The following is a 20,305-nucleotide window of genomic DNA, read 5'->3' as shown; positions in this document are numbered from 1 at the left end:
GCAAGATTGGTTGCATGAAGAGCTGCATCACAGAAAGATCAGAAAGAGAAAGGAAAATGCCCTATTTACCTGCATTCTTAGACAAATGATGTGCCTCCAATGCCCTCCCCTTTTCCAAACTGCTTCCCAATCCATGGCATATTATATTACTAGCAAGTGTTAGTACAAGACATGGCCTCCAAGGAATCATGACGATCTACAACATCGCCGAGAACAGCATCAGGATTGATTCCCAGGCCACCTAGGTGGATTCATCTCACCACCACCCTCATTCATGGTGACTCCCCAACCCAACTTTCAGAAGATGACTTCAAATCTCTCATCTGAATTTTACCTGAATCAGCTCTTTATATATATATATATATATATATATATATATAACACAACAATTCATTTCATGGGAGAGAAAAATCGACAATTAGAGACCGCCGTGGGAGATGGAGGGCCAAGATCGAGCAATCTATGGACCGGCACGAATCTAGATGAATCCTTGCTCGGTTAGAGATGCACGTGTACATATTGGAGGTGGGAATGCTCGCTCCCCAAAACCTCTCACCGAAACCCTCCACCGTCTGTGGCGTCCTCTCAATCTCGATGGAAGGAGGCAGCGGTAGCAGCAGCCCGTGCCCTCTTGATAAGGAGCTCTCTGATCAGATAGCTGTCCTTCTGTCACCTCCCTCTCCTGAATCAATTAAGGTCGAATATTGCTCTCTCTCGGATCATCGTTTCTTCTTTAAATGTCGTGGTACGACAACAACTACGAGCCGTAACGTTCCAACGATTCTTTCTTCTTTTCTCGTGGTGTCCCCCGAAAAAAGTATTGAATTTTGATGAAGCAGCAGATTTGTTCTTCAAAATGAGATTTTTAAGCATCCTAGCGTTTCCTTTGGATCAAACCCTGTGGAAGATGAAAGCTTAACAAAGAAGGAGGGCCAATAAGTTAAGTACGATGGTTGTTTTACTGAGTAATAGTAGGGGTTGCAAGATAAGCCGCTGTTTTAGTTCGAGTTAGGTGCTTGGTTACGGTTCCTTTGCAACCGGGGAAACCAACGGTTGAGTCTCGGAAACAGCCTCTTTAACAAGGTTGTATGCGTTGACTCTTTTGAGACTCTGCATTGGTGGGAGCCTTATGCACTGGGTATGCCCATATATGATGCTTGGCCTTTAGAGTTATATTTTCTTAATACATGAGCTAGAAGTTTGCCAGATTGTGTTAAACAGTTCTTATTTATGGCTCTAGTGTTGGATTAACAATCAGGGTTTCTTTGGAAATTAGGAATACATGAGTTAAAGTTTGCCTCATTTTGTGAAAAGGTTCTTGTTTTGGTTCTACTGTATTGCTTACCATTAGGATTTCTCCGAGAGCTTAAGTTCGCTGTGCCAAATGGTTTGAAAGGTTAGCCAGAATCAACATCTACCACATATTAAAGAAATTGATTTTAACATATATTATATGTGTGTTTTCTTAAGAGATAGTAGGGGCATAACATAATCATAGGATGAGGTATGGTGCTGTGTTAAATATTGGTCACCTCATGATTTATGATCTGTTGCAAGGAATCTCTTATGGATGATTTGTTGCCTAATTGATAGAATTAACGTGAGTATGCTCTATGGTTATGAAGTTTCGCATTAGGCCCTGCATTTTACATTGGATTGGACCCCAATACTCAGGAATTTTGCTGTTTGTTCAATTTTCTTTTTCTGAGTGCTGTTATTGGAAGTCTGAGAGGTTGGAAAAGATTGCCCTATTGTTTTCTTTTCGTGGTGAAAGTCTCCTGTATCAGCTGTGTATGTAGGACAGAAGGATTAAAGTTAAACCATGTAAACCTTTGTGTTGTCTCTATTATCTCATCCTTTTTTCTTCTTTTGGTTGTGCATCTCAAGATACTCTATTTGTTCTAACATGGGACCTCTCTTGAGTCATACTTCTTGAAATAAAACTGTGCCAAATTTAATTGTCCACTTCTATCAGGATTTCAGTGTCACATAAGAAAGTCAGTTAACTGGAGAAAGAAAGAAAAAAAGAGAACTTGCATGCCTTAAAGCATGCAATTTCATGACATCATCAAGAATCAAACACTGATGATGTATGTTTATATTTGTAATTTCATGGTATCAGTGTTGAGTGAAGTTTTATAAGCTGAAAACTTGGTTAACAAAAATGTAATTTTTTGCAGAAGGATAGAAAGGAAAAGATTGACGAAGAGGTTGCTTAGTGGCAAAAGTTAGCTGAAGGCTTAAAGCAATGTTGAGGTCATGATGTTGATGTCTTGTAGTTAGTGATGAAATAGAAAAAATCCACTTTTCTATAGATCTTTTTTTTGTACGATATTGCACACATGAATTATTGGTAGATTTGTACTAACAAATAGCATGCAACTATCAAATTCATTCCCTTTTTTATATATGTGTTTTATTTATCTACCAACACTCTGGGTTGTGATGATGTGTTTGGTGGCAATTACAGCATTGTGGATTTGTAAGACGATGAAGATAGAATGTATTGTTAATCTTCACCAATCCTTGTCTTTTGCCTAAACTTGATGTATATATCTTTGCAGCATGTCCGTACTAAGACATATTTATCTTGTTTCAGGATTATTATGATGAACTTATGAAAACAAGAAAATGCAACAATTTAAAGATAAATTTTAGCAACAGTAGTGGGAAAGGTATACTTTTTCATCTTTTTTCACTTCCATCTTGCTTATTTGTCAGCATATTTATACCTATATCATGTTGACTCCTGCTGGAAGGGATTGTGACTATGCTGCCATAATATCTCAATTAATATGACTTCAGTATTCTTCAATTGGCAGATTAATTTCTTCGCTGACATTATCATCTTGGGTATATTTTGTGTTAGATAACTCATCAATGGCCATAGAATATCCTTGTAGTTGACCCCATATAGCGGGGACATCACAGCTTCATCTTGTTATATTTCAACAATATGTGAGAAAATGATGCCAGAACTTGAAGCCCTTCTATACATCCTAAGGGTCAGATCAGTGTTGTAAGGCAGCAAACCTTTATCTACGAACTCTTAACTGTGGTTAGAGTAGAACAGGCCACTTACAAATTTTAACAAGCATAACATCAATTACATTTAGCGAAAAATGAATGTCATTACACTATAGAGAGAATATCTTGGATAAAGAAATGAAATGAAGAAAGTAAGATGAAATAGTTCAGAAAGAGCAGAGTACAACTGCTACAGCCTACAGAGACTTGTGTATCACTCAACGTCATGTATATATTTGGAGCAGTGATTGCTGTACCACCTGAAATGGTATGGTACAGGACTGGGCGTGGACCAATACGAGGACTAACCCCGTTTTGGGTGGTTCGATTAAAATAGTAAAAAACATTGAAAAGTGATGGGCCCCAGTCCATTTCAGCGTTAGAAAAGAAAAAAAAAAACAAATAGTTTGCAAGCCCTCTTCTCGTATATGATGCCACAGCCCTCGCCGTTGCCTCTTTGCCGCTGCCGCTTCCACTTTGACGCTGCCGCTTCCACTTTGACGCTGCCACTGTTGCTGCTGCACTTCTCCTCCTCTTCTTTCTTCTTCCTTTCTCCTTCTTCCTCCTCTGTTCCTCTACTGCCTCTTCCTCTTCACCCTCTTTTTCTTCATTGTCAGAACACTGGAACACATCTATGTACCATGTGTCGGTACACCAATATAGACTGGTATATATCGTTCCAGCAGATAGCTGAAACGGGTCTGGTACCCAAAAAGGAAAACCCTGATTTGGCGCTTCATTCATCATCCAAAATACCGAAATTTCTTATCTTTTTCAGCAGCTGTTTCAAGGAACGGAACATGAGCCCGTCTGCACAAGTCAGTTATTGTGTATGCTTGTGATATAATCAGGTCAAGATTTATGTCTCATCTAATCCACAAATGATACAACAAACCATACTGAGAAACATCAAATGACACATAAAAGCTATAACTAAAAGAGTTGCAAAAAATTGAAACACTTGATAGAATCATTGAAAACAATTTTTCCTGGGAATATAGAAATGTGTAGAAATGGAATATTCTCTTGCTCTTCCTGGGGAGGCCTATATTCTCTTCTGGAATTAGAGAATATCTTGAACTTCATATGAAACAAATAGAATTAAATTAAGTATAAACCTAAAGTTTATTTAGTGACATTATCTTTTTTTGATAAGTATTTAGTGACATTATCAATATTAGTTTAAACTTTTTCCTTATAGTTCAATCTAATCGAGGAGTGTGGTGCCTTGAATTCTGTGTGTGAGTGCAGCTGTCTATGCCATCAAGGAATTTGAAGAAGGTGAACTTGTTTTAAAGGATCAAATACTTGTAGCAGCTCAACACAGTTCTAATAAGGTCTCTATTATTATGTCATCTTTTTAGACATCCATATTACTTGGTGATTGTTGTTTCACCTTTGCAGGTTGATTGTCTTGTATGTAGTTACTGTTTTCACTTTATTGGTTCTATAGAACTTCAAATTGGGAGGAAACTCTATTTGCAAGAGTTGGGATTATCTGCTAATAAGGAGTGCAAAGAGTCATTGTCAAGATTTCCAGAAAAAGCGTGCACAAGAGTGTTAGATGACATACAAAAACATTCTGTCTCAAATGGAAGCCATGGTATAGGCTCAAGTACTTATACAAACTCAAAGGACAATTCTATTCCTACGGAGGTGCTACATTCACTTATCAATGGCAATATGTCTTTGCCTTATACAAATCTATTTGCTTTACCTTCAATTTTTGATTGTCCCGGTGGGTGCAAAGAAGAACATTATTGCAGGTTAGAAATGCAATGGCATATTCACTAAATGCTTTCTGTCATTGAAAACATGTTCAAGTTTTAGAAGGTGAAAACTTCAAAACAAGTGAGCAATGGCATTAAACACATTTGTTAGTCATGCTTACAGATCATAAATAACTGGAAGTTTATCAATAATTACCATGATGTCAAGTTAATGCTTTAAATGCTTCTTTATTGTTCATTATTATATGTATTCAATATCTTGTCTATTTTTTTGTTAAATCATATCCTGCTTTTAGATCCTTTTGACTGAATTGCTTTATTCTTGTAGCAAATTATGTACAGATTTGGACTGGGAATCATTTCATTCTTTGCTATGCACTGGGAGGAATACAGAACCATCAAAAAGGGATGCAATACTTAAATTTATAGAGCATTCCAATGGTAAGTTAACTACATGAAAACGTGTTACTCAATGCCTCATCCTCTTATAAAAGACTCTTTTCCCGTAATTTATTCTAAATTGATTGTATTATGTACTAAATCATGGCTAATGTTTTGATGATTATTTCCCTCTGCATTGCTAATGGTTAGAATCAGTTAAACTGATAGGAGATATAAACCTAAAATTCAGTGGCATAGTGTTGACCATGAAATCTACTTATTTGTACCCTTCTAATAGATTATTTTATGTGATGCTGTGAACATGTACAACAATATTTTTGTATTTATCTTACAGTGAAATTACTTTTCCTATTCTAATGTTTATACTCGTCTTTTTTAGGAACAAATGACATTTTCATCCTAGCTGCAAAGGTATCCTGATTTGTCTATGTATCTAATCCTTGTTTAAGTAGTAAACTTCTATATCATGTATGAATTTCAACTGAAGTATGTGGTCTTTGCTTTCATGCTGCTTCAAAGATTTTAGTGGACCTTAAGACAAGAATCAGTTTGATACTTTGATTAGTTAGTTTTGCTGCTACTTATGAACCTGTTGAATTCTCAGTTTGTGCTTGCTGGCAGAATACCTTTTTATAAAACCTAAGATGAGCTTCCAACCCCTTCTTAGTGGCAACTGTCACATTGTCTCTTGCCTGGCAAGAGTAGGATGTTCTGGTTGGAAAGTTCTTTAGTTTCTTACCGAAGAAAAATTATAAATGGAACTTAAACAAAATTTAGGTTCAATTCATTTCTTTAAAGTTACCTATAACATTTATCAAACTTGTAGATCATTTATTGTCTTGTGTCTCCGCTTTCTTTCATTACTAATTTATGGACCAGACTTTGATCAATTAACTTAATCCATATGAATGATTTCTTTACATGCTTATACATTCATTAGCGATAAGTGATCTAGCAGGAATTATTGCTTATAACATGAAAAATGATGTGCCACCAGATATTTCCTCAAAGTAATTATTGCCAATTTGGGAGGAAGGCAGACATTCTTTCAGCATCTTGCACTGTTAGAAAGACTATCTAATGCTAATTTCCTTTGCAGGTCATCTGATAAACCACTTGTTCTATTTGTGTAATTAACAAGTCTTTGCTCAGTGCTAGTTCATGGCTTCATAATTTTCATCCACCATTATCTGATGTAGTTTTTTTTGCTATGCAAGCTTTTGTTTATTGATCTATAATCATTATAGTTTGCCTTACCGGTCCATACTGGTGTTAAATCATTATAATATAATGTTTCCATCTTTGTTACCTGAAATCACTTCTATCATTTTAAATTATTTCGCATTGATGCAAAATCCATGTTTATAATGGACATTGGAGAAGAAAGTGGCTTGTAATTACTCAAGGCATTTTTTGTGGTAAAAGATGTTATTAAACCTGACAGAATGAGTATATAATACTAGAATGAGAGAGCTCTTGCTGTAAAACATCCTTATTATTGGGCAACATATATGTGGAACCTTCTTTCTGAGTATGTCAGGATGAGTGATTTCGGAAGATTTTTGGTAACTGATTAAAATTTTGAATTTCTTAGCTTTTCCTTCATTCCCCGTTTTTCTTCTTTGTTACTTTGAAATGGATCTAATGCATCTCTTGTTAATCTTTTGCTAGTTTATTCTCATAAGCATCAGCGACATTACTTTATATTACTGATTCCTCTAACTAATTCTACGTCTATGTGGTTTAACGTGTCAGGTGATCTCATATACCATTTTGAAATTTAGGAAACTCAAGAGGCTACGCTTTAAAGAGAATGAGAAGCGTGCTAAACTAGATGACACAGACTTCCCTTTGCTTTTGGAGGCTTGGAAACCGGTTTCAATGGGCTTCAAGAAAAGGTAGTTTCACTTGTTATACATGTTGGTCATGCCTCATTAACTATAGGGAGCAAAGGGCCTTTCTATATATCAGCCATCTACTGCAACTCAAATCGAAAGTGCACTTGCAAAATTTGTTGTGGGTGATTGAAAGCTCAGATCAATACAAAGTTTTCCTGACTTATGATTTGATATCTCTCTTGTATGCAGATATTTTATATTTGAATTCTTTAAAGTTTTTGTTAGTCAGCTCTTTGCATCTTATGGCCTCTATAACTTTAAATTTGAAACTTCAAAGCTTTTTCTTAGTTACCAACAACGTTTGATTCTCAAGGGGTATGTCAATCTTAACAAATTAATTGAATAAGTAGATATGGCAATTTTTGTCATAGGGAGAAAACAGAATGGGTTCTAGGTCTAGAAGTTTCCTGACATGACTATTTGCAGGTTGTGACATTTACTATTGGGTATGTTTTGTTCCTTCTGGTGTAAGCCACAACAAGGTTAACCACATGGTGATGTAGAACAGGGTAGAGAAATAGAGAGAGAGCGAGAGAGGAGTGAGATTAGAGATTAGAGAGGAGAGAAAGAGAGGAGTGAGATTATAAATTAGAGAGGATAGAAAGAGAGGAGTGAGATTAGAGATTAGAGAGGAGAGAAGAGAGGTGTGAGATTAAAGATTAGAGAGAGGAGAAAGAGGCTAGAAGAGAGTAGATGTAATTCTTTTTCATTCCAATCTGAAGTGTCTCATCCACTGACAAGCTCCATTATTTATAGGGGTTCTGGAGCGTTAGTACAATCAATGTAGGCAATGATTCCCAAGAGTAACCTCCTAGGGAACTTGTATGCCCTGTAGAAACCTCAAATGTGACTTCGAGGAGACCTAAACAGATTTAAAATAACTTATTACAACTGAGAAAAAAAAGAATACACCACTTAATACAAAAGTAGAGTCCTAATGTTAGTGCTTAGAAAGACTAAAAAAGTGCACTTAGTAAAAAAGTAGAGTCCCAATGTTAGCACCTAGAAAGACCAAAAGATTTTTCAATTTTTCACATAACTCTTACGAGTTTCTAGGCCAACTAATTAACGATTTTTGCTGACTTCTTTGCTTAGAATACACTTTTTTGAAATCCTATATAAAACTAGATGATTTTTCATCTTTCTCCTCCAGTGGAAAAGAACTCAACCTCGGAAAGTGATCTGCAAGGCACTTGTCCAATAATTTTGGTGCAAAATCACAAAGTACCTCCAAAGTAATCCAAGTGGTATCAGAAGCAGGAAGATCATGCTACTTGACAAGAAAGTGTTACGTGATGCTTGTAGTAGACATAATAAGACGTTATCAAGAATGACCTCTATGACATCATTGTATTGTGGGAGAGTTGGTGCTTTAGGAGGATCGTCACCTACAAGAATATTGGTAGACAAAAGAGGCTAAAAAATACCATGATATGGAGTTAAATTATCCACATTAAAAATTGGACTTAAATTTAAGTCAGAAGACAAATCGAGTATGTTTGCATTAGATCCCAATTTTTAAATAATAGGGAAAGGACCATTAGCTTGGTCATGCAATTTGAATGAATTTTTGGGGAATCACTTAGGGCGAACGCGAATCAAGATATAATCACCAACTTGTAACTCTTGACTCCTTCATTGTGCGTTAGAAGCAAATTTGTAACTTTTATTACTTAGGATAATTTTACATCAAATTAGTATGCAAATCATGAATGTGTTGAGCAAAGGAGTGGGTTGGTTATGAGGCATGATAGTTAAGTAGAAGGGATGTAATGTTAATGATATGTTGGATTTCCCGTAAGAGTGGTAGTTCACTAGGTAATTCTGAATGTATGACATCAAAAAATTCATCTAACAAGGATTTAACCTTAAGAGTTAGGTCAGGAGTAATACAAAGGCTAGGAATTTCTCTAGCAATGATGGCCATACAAGACTTGTTGTCTAAGTTTTCTACTTCAAAAGATTTAGGACCCAATAAGTGGAATCTCTTGGTGGTTGAGGCTTGTGAAAGAGACTTGAGGATTCTCGATTTGTACTTTCTTGATGGTTTCGTTGGTCGTAAGATGATGTTTTTACCCTTGTATCAAAAGACGTGTTTTCTCTCTCATGATTAATAACATCGAGGACATACAACCATTGTCAACCTATAAGAATATGGGCAACGCCCATTGGTAGAATGTCACAGTAAATCTCATCTTGGTATTTGCCTATTTTGATGGGTATCAAGCATCTCTTAGTCACGGGTAAATTCGTTTTGCCAACCCAAGCTACTTTGAATTAGAGGTGTCAATTATACCTGCCGGGATTCAAGACATTTTTTATTACCCACGTAGTTAGGGGATGAGGATGGGTAAAACACTCCGCCCATCCCGTCCCTGTACTCGTACCCACCCCGTCAATATGTGGGCCAAAATATTGGGCCTAGACATTGGACGGGTCAATCGCCCACCCAATTCAAATCAGATTAGGTTGAGCCTTAATTGAATCAATTGTGAGCAATTTGATTTGATTGAACCAGATGACATAGTATTAACAAATATTGTTGTTTATATTTGGATATATTTACATTTGAATATTGTTATGACATGTAAACTTTACAAATATTATTTGTTATTGTTTATAAAATTTGGTATTTTTAATTAATTTTGATAATAGTTTTATTTTTTTAAATGAAATTGATTAATTAGGAGAATATAGAGAACCCGTAGATTCCTCGCCCCAAATGGGGAATCCCCATCCTTGCTCCCACCTCGTCTAAACGAGGAATAAGGTGGGGATGAGGGATGATAGGGGATGGGGGCAAGGAAGCACTCCTTGCCTTACTCTGCCTGTTGACATCCCTACATTGAATGGTGTCAAATGTGACTCGACCTTTAGGTTTAGTCTCTGGATAGTAGATTTTAAGACTATGTTCATAGTGCTACTCCCATCTATAACCAACTTGTAAGTTCTTTCCCTGCTTAGGATAAAAGTATAGAAGATACTTGTCCTCTTCGATTCATCGGAATCACTAGTAGTCGAGAGAATGATGCGGGCAACATTGACATGAGTATCTTCAATTTCTAGTTCATTTTCATCTCATGAGTAGGCTTTCAGTTTGAGAATTAGTGATTGAACGAGTTGTAGACGATTCATGGTTGGGTCAGGGGTGTTGCTAGTAGTGGGGATTTTTGGCTTGATAGAGTCACTACTTAGGGTAGATTGGGATATGGTTCTCTTATTGCAGATTGAGAAGATGCTTGATGAGTTGGATAGAGTTTAAGGTACTTCTCAATCTTCAGGGCTTATCAGAAGCTTCCTCCATGGTGTTGGGGGAAATTAAGGTAGACATCTCATTGGATGTCAAACCTTAACCCATTAACAAACCTTTGAATAACGATGATCTGATCCTCCTTAATTTCACACCTAAGTAAAAGTTCCTCAAATTGTGCCAGATACTTAATCACATTAGAAGTCAATTGTTTCAGGTTTAGCAACTATTCAATTAGTTGGCTTTGAAAGTAGGTTGGCAAATATTATTTCTAAGTTTTTGTTTCATGACTTCTCATTGAGTGATAGGAGGATCTCGACAGTGTTCAAGAGTACGTTGTACATGTTGCCAATACTTCCTAGTGGATCCTACCAGTTTCATTTTTGCAAATCGCACGCGTTCAATATTAGTCATTCTATACCACTCAAAATAACCCTCCATTATATCTAACTAGTCAACAAATGTATTTTAGTCAACCCTACCATCAAAGTTTAGCACATCCATTTTGACTCTTCTAGCCATTTCCACAAATTGTCAGTAAATCTAACTCGTTGACCTATTGCTTGGGTTTGTGAGTTTCTAGCAGGTTCTAGGAATTCATCATAATGGTCAAAGGCTTGGTCATAAGATATTGTTGGAGCATAATTGTGACTAGGTGCCCTATATATGGACCTAGGATTCATTCGAAGTGGAGTTTGGGGAGTGAGCAAAATTCCATATTTAAAGTTATGAATTGTGGAGAATGGTCATGTTGCTTAACCAGCTTATCAACCTCCTAATTCATAGGTTGTTTTTCAAGGTGTCGGAGAGCTCCTAGGACTTGGGTTATTTGGTTAGATAACTTATTCAATATCGTGCTATGATCTTTTAGTTTGATCCCATGGATGTCTGCCTCACTTTGTTGATTTTGGGAATCATTAGGTTTTGGTTGGTTTTCACCTCGCCTAGTTATGATTCTAATGTTATGGACAAATTGTCTTTTGCTAATGAAGTTGTTAATTGTTGCAATGCACAAGGTAGCAATTCAATGATTCAAGTAGCTCTTCTTTTTTTTTTTTCTCACTTTTGAGTTTTTTTTACTACTTTCAAGGTTTTAAATTTTAGTGGTACTGTAATTGACATTGTAGTTAAAGGAGAGAGAGAGGCTGATAAATAGAAAAAAAAGAGAGAAAACGAGGGGAGAAGAAGCAATGAAAACCATGATCTAACAAAATATATAATTTTTTTGCAACAAAAATATTTGTGGAGTTTTAAAAAATTATCGAGCACCAAGAGCTAAGTGGTCCACTAATTTTGTAGGGATGGTGGCTCCAAAGTCCAACTCCACACACAGGGGGTTGTCTTTGGAGGTGCAAGGATCCAAGAGTGTTGATTAAAGCTTTTACTATTAGTTGGGACCCAGTAAGGTACAGGGCAGGTTTCTTGGTAACTCTGATACCAAATTGATATAGAACAACATAGAGAAATAAAGAGAGCAAGAGAGGAGTGAGATTAGAGATTAAATAGGAGAGAAAGAGAGGAGTGAGATTAGAGATATGAGAGAAGAGTAAGAGGCTAGAGGAGTAAAGATGTAATTCTTTTTCTTTCCAATATGAAGTGTCTCATCTATTGGTCCACTATTTATAGAGGTTTAGGAGCCTTAGTACAATCAATGTAGATACCCAATATTAACCTCCTAAGGAACTTGTATGCTTTTTAGAAACCCCAAATGTGACTTTTAGGAGGTCTAAACATTTTTGAAACAACTGATTATAGCCCAAAAGAGTGCACTTAATACAAAAGTAGAGTCCCAATGTTAGCACCTAAAAAGACCAAAAGGCTTTTCAATCTTCCACACAACTCTTAGAGTTTCTGGGTCAACTAATTGATGATTTTTTGTTGATTTCTTTGCCTAGAATAAATTTTTTTGAAATCATTTATAAAGTTGGATGGTTCTCGATCACATGAGAATCAAAATATTTCTACCAGGCCACATCCATCATCTGCAAATCAAAAGTCTATAATGCTCAAAGTTTTTCTCCATGTAATAGCAATGTATCTGTTGAAAAAAAGGAACTAATTTATGATGTTCTTGAACTTTTGCTACCCTTCTTAGACAACAAAATGATGTATGAAGGCTATCCATCATATTGGATAGGGGCAGAATTTATAAAATTTCTAATACAATCATTATTTCAATCCTCGTAGTATTTCTTTGTTTTCTTAAGAGTAGCAATTTGCCAAGCTATAACTTTGTATGTATGTATTGGTAAGGTTGAGTGTCGGTGCATTTGTTCTTGTAGGTGGTGGGACTGTATTGCTTTGCCCGATGATGTTGATTCTTCTGATGAAGCATCATTCAGAATGCAACTAAGAGACCTAGCCTTTACTGTAAGCATGCTCTTGCTGCAATATGTTAACAAACCTGAGTAATCTTGTGCTGTTAAATATGAATTTGATGTGCTTGAGACCTATTGCTATTGTATTCAATGATGGCCTTCTTGGGAACAAGTGTCATAGACTTTCATTTTAGAGTTGATAAGAATCCATGGCATGGAATTCACATGGTGGTTATTATGCATGTATCATGCTGATATGGTAAAATGGTAATGGTCTCTCCTTCGTGTTGGCACATCTGTGTTACTTGTTCTAAAATCATATTACTATTTTCTCTGTCCAAAGCTAAGTTGTTTGAAGAATGTCTGTTAAATAACTTATACAAGTGGATTCCTTTATTTTTTCTTAAATTTCATTCATGAACATGCACTTTTTGGTCTTTCAAAACCTCCATAAATCTGATGTTAACTACATCTCTACTCTTCCTTGCCTTAGTTTTAGCAAGTCCATAAATGCTCTCTTGCCTTAGATTTTACAGTCTATTAATCTCCTCCCAATTTTAGTTACAACTTTTGTAAAAGAATACCGTAGTCCTTGTAGTCATCATATATACAGCTCTTTGCCTCCTTTATTAGCTACCATATTTCTTTTAAAATACCCTAGATTTTAGGTTGTATTCATTGTTTTTGGAACTTTATCATATGATAGCCAGCACTCAACTTGGTGCTTTTAGACTTTGCAGAAACCGTTTGTCCTCATCATCTGGGTAACATCAAAAACCAACAACCATATTGACATTTTTCAAACTCTTTTGTTCCATTCTATATATTCGAAGAAATACATTGTTGCCTTTCGAATCTTATGACTTAGTTGCATCATGACCTTTTACTTTCAAAGTGGTTTGGGTGAGTAGCTTCCAAATAATAAAATGCTCATGAATGAGGTCACTTCGGCTTGTATTTCACTGTTTGCATAAAATATGATTGCCGTATTCAGTTGCAGGCTTGTCAATTCACTGTGTTGATTTATTAATTAGTTGCTTAGCCATTTGGACTGTTGTCATAACATACAAGAAAGTTATAGTTACCATATGTGATTGACAACTTATAAAAAAAGACGAGATGCAGCAGTTACTGCTATGTTTATCAATGTAGGCAAAATATGTAAATGTCGATTACCTGCCTTTTTGTACACATTCTGTTTGATTTGAGGTAACTAAAGAATTTGGTTCTTGTAATATTGTTTGCATAATTGTTTATTGCAGCTGTTAAACTGTCATACTTAAGTTTTCTGTTCGTAGTCACTAGTATTATTGTACAACTATGATGTTGATACTTTATTGGTTAATGCCAAAGTAAAGATGGAGGTTTTTAAATAAGACTTCAAGAAATTATGTTATCTTTGCAGTCCCTGCAGCTTCTCAAGGAAGCTATCTTCAAGGATGAATGCGCGCCTTGTATCCTTCTATATTTATCAATCAGTTGATTGAGACAAACTATATCTTCTTTAGTGTTGATAATTTGCTGATCAAGCTGACCGTATCCGTTTTGGTAGGTTTCATTTAATTGCTATCAATTCCGATGTCACTTTCCTTGACTATGCTAAGTATTTTCACTTGAGATCTATGGGCATATTATTGGCATGTTTGAGCTTAATAATCTGTGAGTAACAGAACCTACAGATACTATTGTGCTGTAGATACTAAGCTTTTTCCTTAATTTGGGATTCTTGGTTCTATTCAAATGTGTTATTCTAGATTGGCAGTATCTTTCTGTCTATACATTTGTTCATCTTCAAGATAGCTTTTCCCATTATGGCCTCATCAAAACTGGTTATCACATTATGAATGCAGTGATCTAGTTGTGGCATCGCCAGTTGAGGACTATTTCATACATATTGATGATCTTCCCTCTCCAGAGAAGGTAAAAACTAGTACACATACTTTCCATATGTCGTGAATCGCTCTTCTAAATAGGAGAACTTGATCTGTTGCAGGTGGAAGCTGAGAAACTAACACGACCGCTCCTGGAGTCACTTGGTGATGAGTATTCTGTTTGTTGTCAAGGTTAGTATAGTGCATCTGACCATGGTTGTAGTCCCTTGTTTTCCTAACCATACCTACCATACTGTACTTGTTTATACTGTACCAACTTTTCGAATTTCTATTACCAACATAGCTTTGATATCCACTATGCCAGAATTGCTCTGCTAATGCTAAAGCTTTCATGTTGAATTCATGTGATGTTGTTTTTCATTATTTCCTCTCGCGTGCTTTTAGAGTGACAAGACACCCGAAGAATTCTGCATAGTTGCACAGTGCACTTTCACTTTCTCAACCTAAAACCTATACGTGCAAACACTTCTGTGCTTTTGTTTCTGTAATTTCTTATGCATTAAGTTTTACTCGTCAATGATTATAGCCATATTGATCAAGCTTTGATACACTAATTACCAGTACTTTATGACCACTGCTTGGCTGGTATGGACTGCTGCTGCACCATGCGGATGCATACTATTGTTGGTATGCTGTCCAACAATTTTTGGGCCAAATTTAACATTTAATGTTAATGATAATTTTGATTTTTTTTATAGCTGAGTTCATAATATAACTAGATAAAACACATCAATAATACGGATAATTTGTAGGTCAACCCAACTTCAGCCCAGAATCAAGTCAGCAATGATGTGGTAGGATTTAATATACTGAAAATAAAAGTCCAACAATTACCAAAGGTGTATTTATGTACACATGTGCTCCTCTTCTGCCTTACCAGACAGGAAAAACATCAACCTAGGACAGTGCCTGTTAAGGAACTCGGTTGTTGATGGGAATAGATAATAAAATGACCAAAAGTCAAGATTGTCAGAAACCCTGAAAGAAAAGCCAAAACAATATTTTGCTGCAAGAAAAAATGGAAAATTCGACTGAAAATACCAATCTTGCTCCTGTTTCAGACAAATTGTATTATTTGCTATGATATAAATTTATGTTCTATGACATAAAAGTATAAGCATAAAAAGTCAATTTTACAGCTGTAGATTTTGAATATTCATTTAATGTGCTTTTTCTATATATGAACTTATCAAGGCAAATAATCAAATACCATTGCTTTTGTTCAAGATTCTTTCATTGAATGACAGATTGTCATGTCATTTATGTTTTACTTTCATGTCCAGGTACTGGGTTCTACCCTCTGCAAAGCTGCATGAACCATTCTTGTTGCCCCAATGCCAAAGCATTCAAAAGAGATGAGGTAAAATTTAAAAGGTTTAACCTCTATAGGTGTAAGTCTGAACCAACCAGTGTCATTTGAGGAGTTTCACACGTTAATATGGATCTGCCATATTTCTGATAGGCTACATGCTTGAATAATCACCCAGGGCAACATTTAAAACTTGCAGTATACTGAAAAGTATAACTTATGGGTCTTGATTCATGAATGAAAGCCTATTGTTTAATCACCTAGTTCTTAATAACCTCTTTTTTGTTTTTGAATCATTTCATTTGGCAAATACACAAAATTTAAGTGGTGCCTCCAAGTGTTATGAGAAATTCTTTATTGATCTATAATTAAAACACCATGTCACAATAGTATGGTTGATGCAATGCTTAACATGACATTCCTTTTTTTTTTTTTTTGTATATTTGCTGCTTAACACTATACTTACAGATTTCATCTCAGTAATTGTAATGCTGTCACTGTTATAAAGAGAACTTAGACACTCTCTGTTGTTATTTTTAACATCAGTTCAATATTTGCACAATTATTGCTCTTTTCAACTATTCGGACAAATAATTTATTTGGCACATATATCGGCATAGAAAACATCCCCACATGTTGCAGCCTTTTGCATGTCTCAATTCTTGATGTTCTTTCGGAAACCTTCATGCTCCTCCACATATTAACTAGTTAAAAATGTCTTAGAATGTGTTTTTTTTTTTCAAAATTTTGATGAAGTTAGAATTGGCCTTCATTACAGGATAAAGACGGTCAAGCGATCATTATAGCAGCACGACCCATTGTCAAAGGAGAGGAGGTATTGTATTGCTGAAGAACATGATGATGTTTTATGAAGTTGCCATGTTCTAGCCATAGAATCCATTGTTAGCTTGGTAGGTTCCTGTCGCTGCTTTCGGTGGGAACCCTGATGCTTCGGATTAACTTCTGCAGATTACTATTTCATATATCGATGAGGATCTCCCATATGATGAGAGACAAACCCTCCTTGCCGATTATGGCTTTGGATGCATGTGCCCAAGGTGCTTGGAGGAGATGCCCGGAATGTGAACTTAGAAGATGAGGAAGAGTGGAGTCTTCTTAGTAGGCAATCAGCAAATCGTTGAAAGCATGGTTGGGGGAATTTGATCCCATTTCAGTGTGTTTGATATCATTGCCCTAATATTTTAATCCAATTTTTCTAGATTTATATACACACATTATATGAGACAATTTAGGTGAGTTTTTCTTGTCAAAAATGTTTCTCTAAGAAAAAGCTGTTGATTCTGCACATTGCTGGAAAATTCACAAAACAGTGATTTACTATTATACTATCAGTTCACAAAGTGGTGAAGATAAGATTTTGATTGTTATCAATGGAGATGGAGCCTTTTATTAGTTGAGATGGCCAATAATATCCAAGTGGTGAAGATGTCATCTAACATCGCAAAGATAACTGTTGATGGGCACAACAACCACTTGGATGAACTAACTACCCATTTTAAATGAAAGCCTTGCGAGGAAAGAAGAGACAATAAGATCGGATGGAGACAAGTTTGAGGTTCTTTGTATGTTTTTTCTCTCTTCTTTTTGAAAATTAAAAGCTATATTAGTATACAAATCTGTCAAACAAAATTCAAACAGCATGAACTACTACTACTGCTTGCCAAATCGCAGAATGCTAATCGGAAAAAGGCACACGATAAAACTGTCAGATCACCCAAGAACAAGAAATACTGAAAGTTGCTATCATGTATAGAAAGAAGATAAATGAGCATTTCCCAATAACATTTACATCAGCGGAGAGAAAACAAAAATAAAAAATGACAAACTAAACACATGATAAAAAATTGTATTTAAATCGTCAGTAAATTCTTGAGACAATGTTGAACAAAGAATGTGTGGACAAAGAAAGCTAAACCAAAAGACCACCAATAAGCAATTGTATTCACAGCCCGAATAGCATTTCCTACATAAAACAAGTTTCTATTTACCTATCTAATTGCCGTTATTATTCAGCATGACAGCAAGAAAAAGACATTGCCATCAGACGGAGATCTAACAAAATACGAGACTAACAAAATTTCTAAGTGTAGATGAGGATCTAACAAGAGCAGAAGACCGTGTTTTCATTTCACTGGCCACCACGGAGTCGGAGAACCAGGTGAAGAGTGGATTCCTTCTGAATGCTGTAGTCGTCCAGAGTGCGGCCATCCTCGAGCTGTTTCCCGGCAAAGATGAGCCTCTGCTGATCCGGTGAGATGCCCTCCTTGTCATGGATCTTTGCTTTAAGATTGGCGATCGTGTCTGAGCTCTCCACCTCCAGGGTGATGGTGTTTCCGGTGAGGGTTTTGACAAAAATTTGCATCCCTCCCCCCCGGAGTCTCATTACCAAATGAAGGGTAGATTCCTTGTGGATGGAGTAATCGGCTAAGGTGCGGCCATCTTCCAATTGCTTGCCGGCAAAGATGAGCCTTTGCTGGTCCACAGGGATACCCTCCTTGTCTTGCATCTTAGCCTTCACATTCTCGATGGTGTCCGAGCTCTCGACCTCGAGGGTGGTGGTTTTGCCGGTAAGGGTCTTGATGAAGATTTGCATGCCACCACGAAGACGAAGAATAAGGTGGAGGGTGGACTCCTTCTGGATGGAGTAATCAGCGAGAGTCCGGCCATCCTCGAGTTGCTTGCCGGAAAAGATCAACCTTTGCTCGTCTTGGGGGATTCCTTCCTTCTCCCGGATCTTGGCCTTTAAATTCTCGACGGTGTCGGAGGATTCAACCTCGAGACGGATGGTCTTGCCGGTGAGAGTTTTCACGAAGATTTGCATCTGATACGAGCAACAACATGTCGATCAGGCATACACCCGTCGATTACACAGTACGAATATAATTCAAATGCAGAACAATTTACCCACAGAACAAAATTATCACACGATCGACCAGCAAAACCAAACAGATGATCGAAGCCATTCTTCTTCAAAATAAAGAAGAAAAATAACATCCAAACATAAAAACACCTCACATCTTTCATAAATAAAGATTAGGTCACAAAGAAAAAAATTGTAACGTTTCATCCTAAATTTAAAACCGACAGAATTATTTAACATATCAATCTTTTTGATAAAAATATTGTTCTATCTAAAAGAACAGGAAGGATCAATAAATCATACTAAATTAAAAGAAAAGACAGCGGACCCTAATATTTTGGATACTAAAACTTATTTTAAACAAATAAAAAAATATATATTACATCAAATAACAGACGTGGATTTAAATTGACATCTATCTATCTATCTATCTATCTATCTATCTATCACTTGTGCAACGATGCATTAACCAATCCAAATATTCTAAAAGAGACTAAAGCCATATTACTTATCACCGCATAACTATTAAATACGACAGAAAAACATCTGCAATCGAGCGCAAGCGTTACACCACAATATCAACACAAAAAATCTGTGATCTTTTAACTAAATTGGCGCCCAACATTAAATATCATATGGCAGATGAATCCAAAAGATACATCAAAAAGTAATTAATCTGAAATCTGCTACTACTAGAACCAGAAGAGTGCTAAAGAAAGGGAATCACGAGTATAGATCACAATGTCTAATCGCTAAAGATTAAAAAATACCTTCACAGGATACTAATAGATCCAACAGATTCATCAGCAGAGCAACTACTAATAGATCCCGAAGAAGAATACGAATAATAGATCACATTACACGATCACTAGAGATCAATAATATCCACGGACTCTAAAGTATAAAGAGGGGAAAACATCGACGATCGTAAACCCTACCCTAATAATCGCGACTGATATAAAACAACAGAGAAGGCACTGAGAAAGATCGCATATAACCATCTGATCCGCAATCAATTGAACGTAGCACAAACAATTACAAGGAAGAAGAAGAAGAAGAAGAAGAAGAAGACCAGGATGCGAGGAGAAGGGAAGGATATAAACCTTGAACAGCCTCGAAGGTTTTGCGGAGGGAGACGAGGGAGTCGTATGCGTGAGCAGAGCGTACGGGAAAGAGGTGTCGAGGAGGCCTATTTATAGTGACTCGCGATGGCAGCTCAACACGTGGGATGGTGGGAGATGTCCGTATCGTCTACGTCTCCGACTCCTACCCGAGTTGGTCACCTGACTCCGAGCATGGACTCAATTTCTGAACTAAATTGGAGTGGGAATCACAATCTAAATTAGGATTGAAATCGGAATATGATCAAATCTTTTGGGTTTGTTTACTGTGGTAATTTTTGGAGTGACCAAATCCTTTCATATACTTGGTTTAAGAATTTTAGGAATTAAAATCAATGTATGTTATGTCGTGCTTTCCATCACATCTGTGATATTATTTTGTACGTACCTCTTTGATTTTATATGATATTTTGTTATATATATATATATATATATTGATATTTTCCATCATCTAATTTTGTATACATACTTTTTTGA

General features: G+C 36.3%; 2 protein-coding genes across 3 annotated transcripts; one reads left to right on the top strand and one right to left on the bottom strand.

The window, feature by feature from the left end:
- The first annotated feature begins 489 nt into the window (after positions 1-489).
- Positions 490-17,170, top strand: LOC135581980 (histone-lysine N-methyltransferase ATXR2-like). 2 transcript variants are annotated; one of them, XM_065107629.1, is made up of 16 exons: positions 556-696; positions 2,181-2,256; positions 2,600-2,675; positions 4,279-4,364; positions 4,432-4,793; positions 5,086-5,198; positions 5,539-5,570; positions 6,915-7,057; positions 12,590-12,677; positions 14,031-14,079; positions 14,230-14,284; positions 14,476-14,545; positions 14,619-14,688; positions 15,801-15,877; positions 16,605-16,661; positions 16,796-17,170. In XM_065107629.1, the coding sequence occupies exons 3-16, from the start codon at positions 2,618-2,620 to the stop codon at positions 16,910-16,912; spliced, it is 1,377 nt and encodes a 458-aa protein (XP_064963701.1). In that variant the 5' UTR covers positions 556-696; positions 2,181-2,256; positions 2,600-2,617; the 3' UTR covers positions 16,913-17,170. The 2 variants fall into 2 exon arrangements, with proteins under 2 accessions (XP_064963700.1, XP_064963701.1); XM_065107628.1 differs by lacking the exon at positions 2,181-2,256 and having other exon boundaries at positions 490-696.
- Positions 17,171-17,776: 606 nt separating this feature from the next.
- Positions 17,777-19,853, bottom strand: LOC103983682 (polyubiquitin). The gene is made up of 2 exons (XM_009400943.3): positions 19,811-19,853; positions 17,777-18,668 (listed from the first exon to the last, which is right to left on the bottom strand). The coding sequence occupies exon 2, from the start codon at positions 18,666-18,668 to the stop codon at positions 17,976-17,978; it is 693 nt and encodes a 230-aa protein (XP_009399218.1). The 5' UTR covers positions 19,811-19,853; the 3' UTR covers positions 17,777-17,975.
- Between the last annotated feature and the right edge of the window lie 452 nt (positions 19,854-20,305).

The sequence above is a fragment of the Musa acuminata genome, chromosome BXJ2-5, assembly GCF_036884655.1.
Source record: "Musa acuminata AAA Group cultivar baxijiao chromosome BXJ2-5, Cavendish_Baxijiao_AAA, whole genome shotgun sequence".
NCBI lineage: Eukaryota > Viridiplantae > Streptophyta > Magnoliopsida > Zingiberales > Musaceae > Musa > Musa acuminata.
This window is presented reverse-complemented; position numbering and strand designations above follow the sequence as displayed.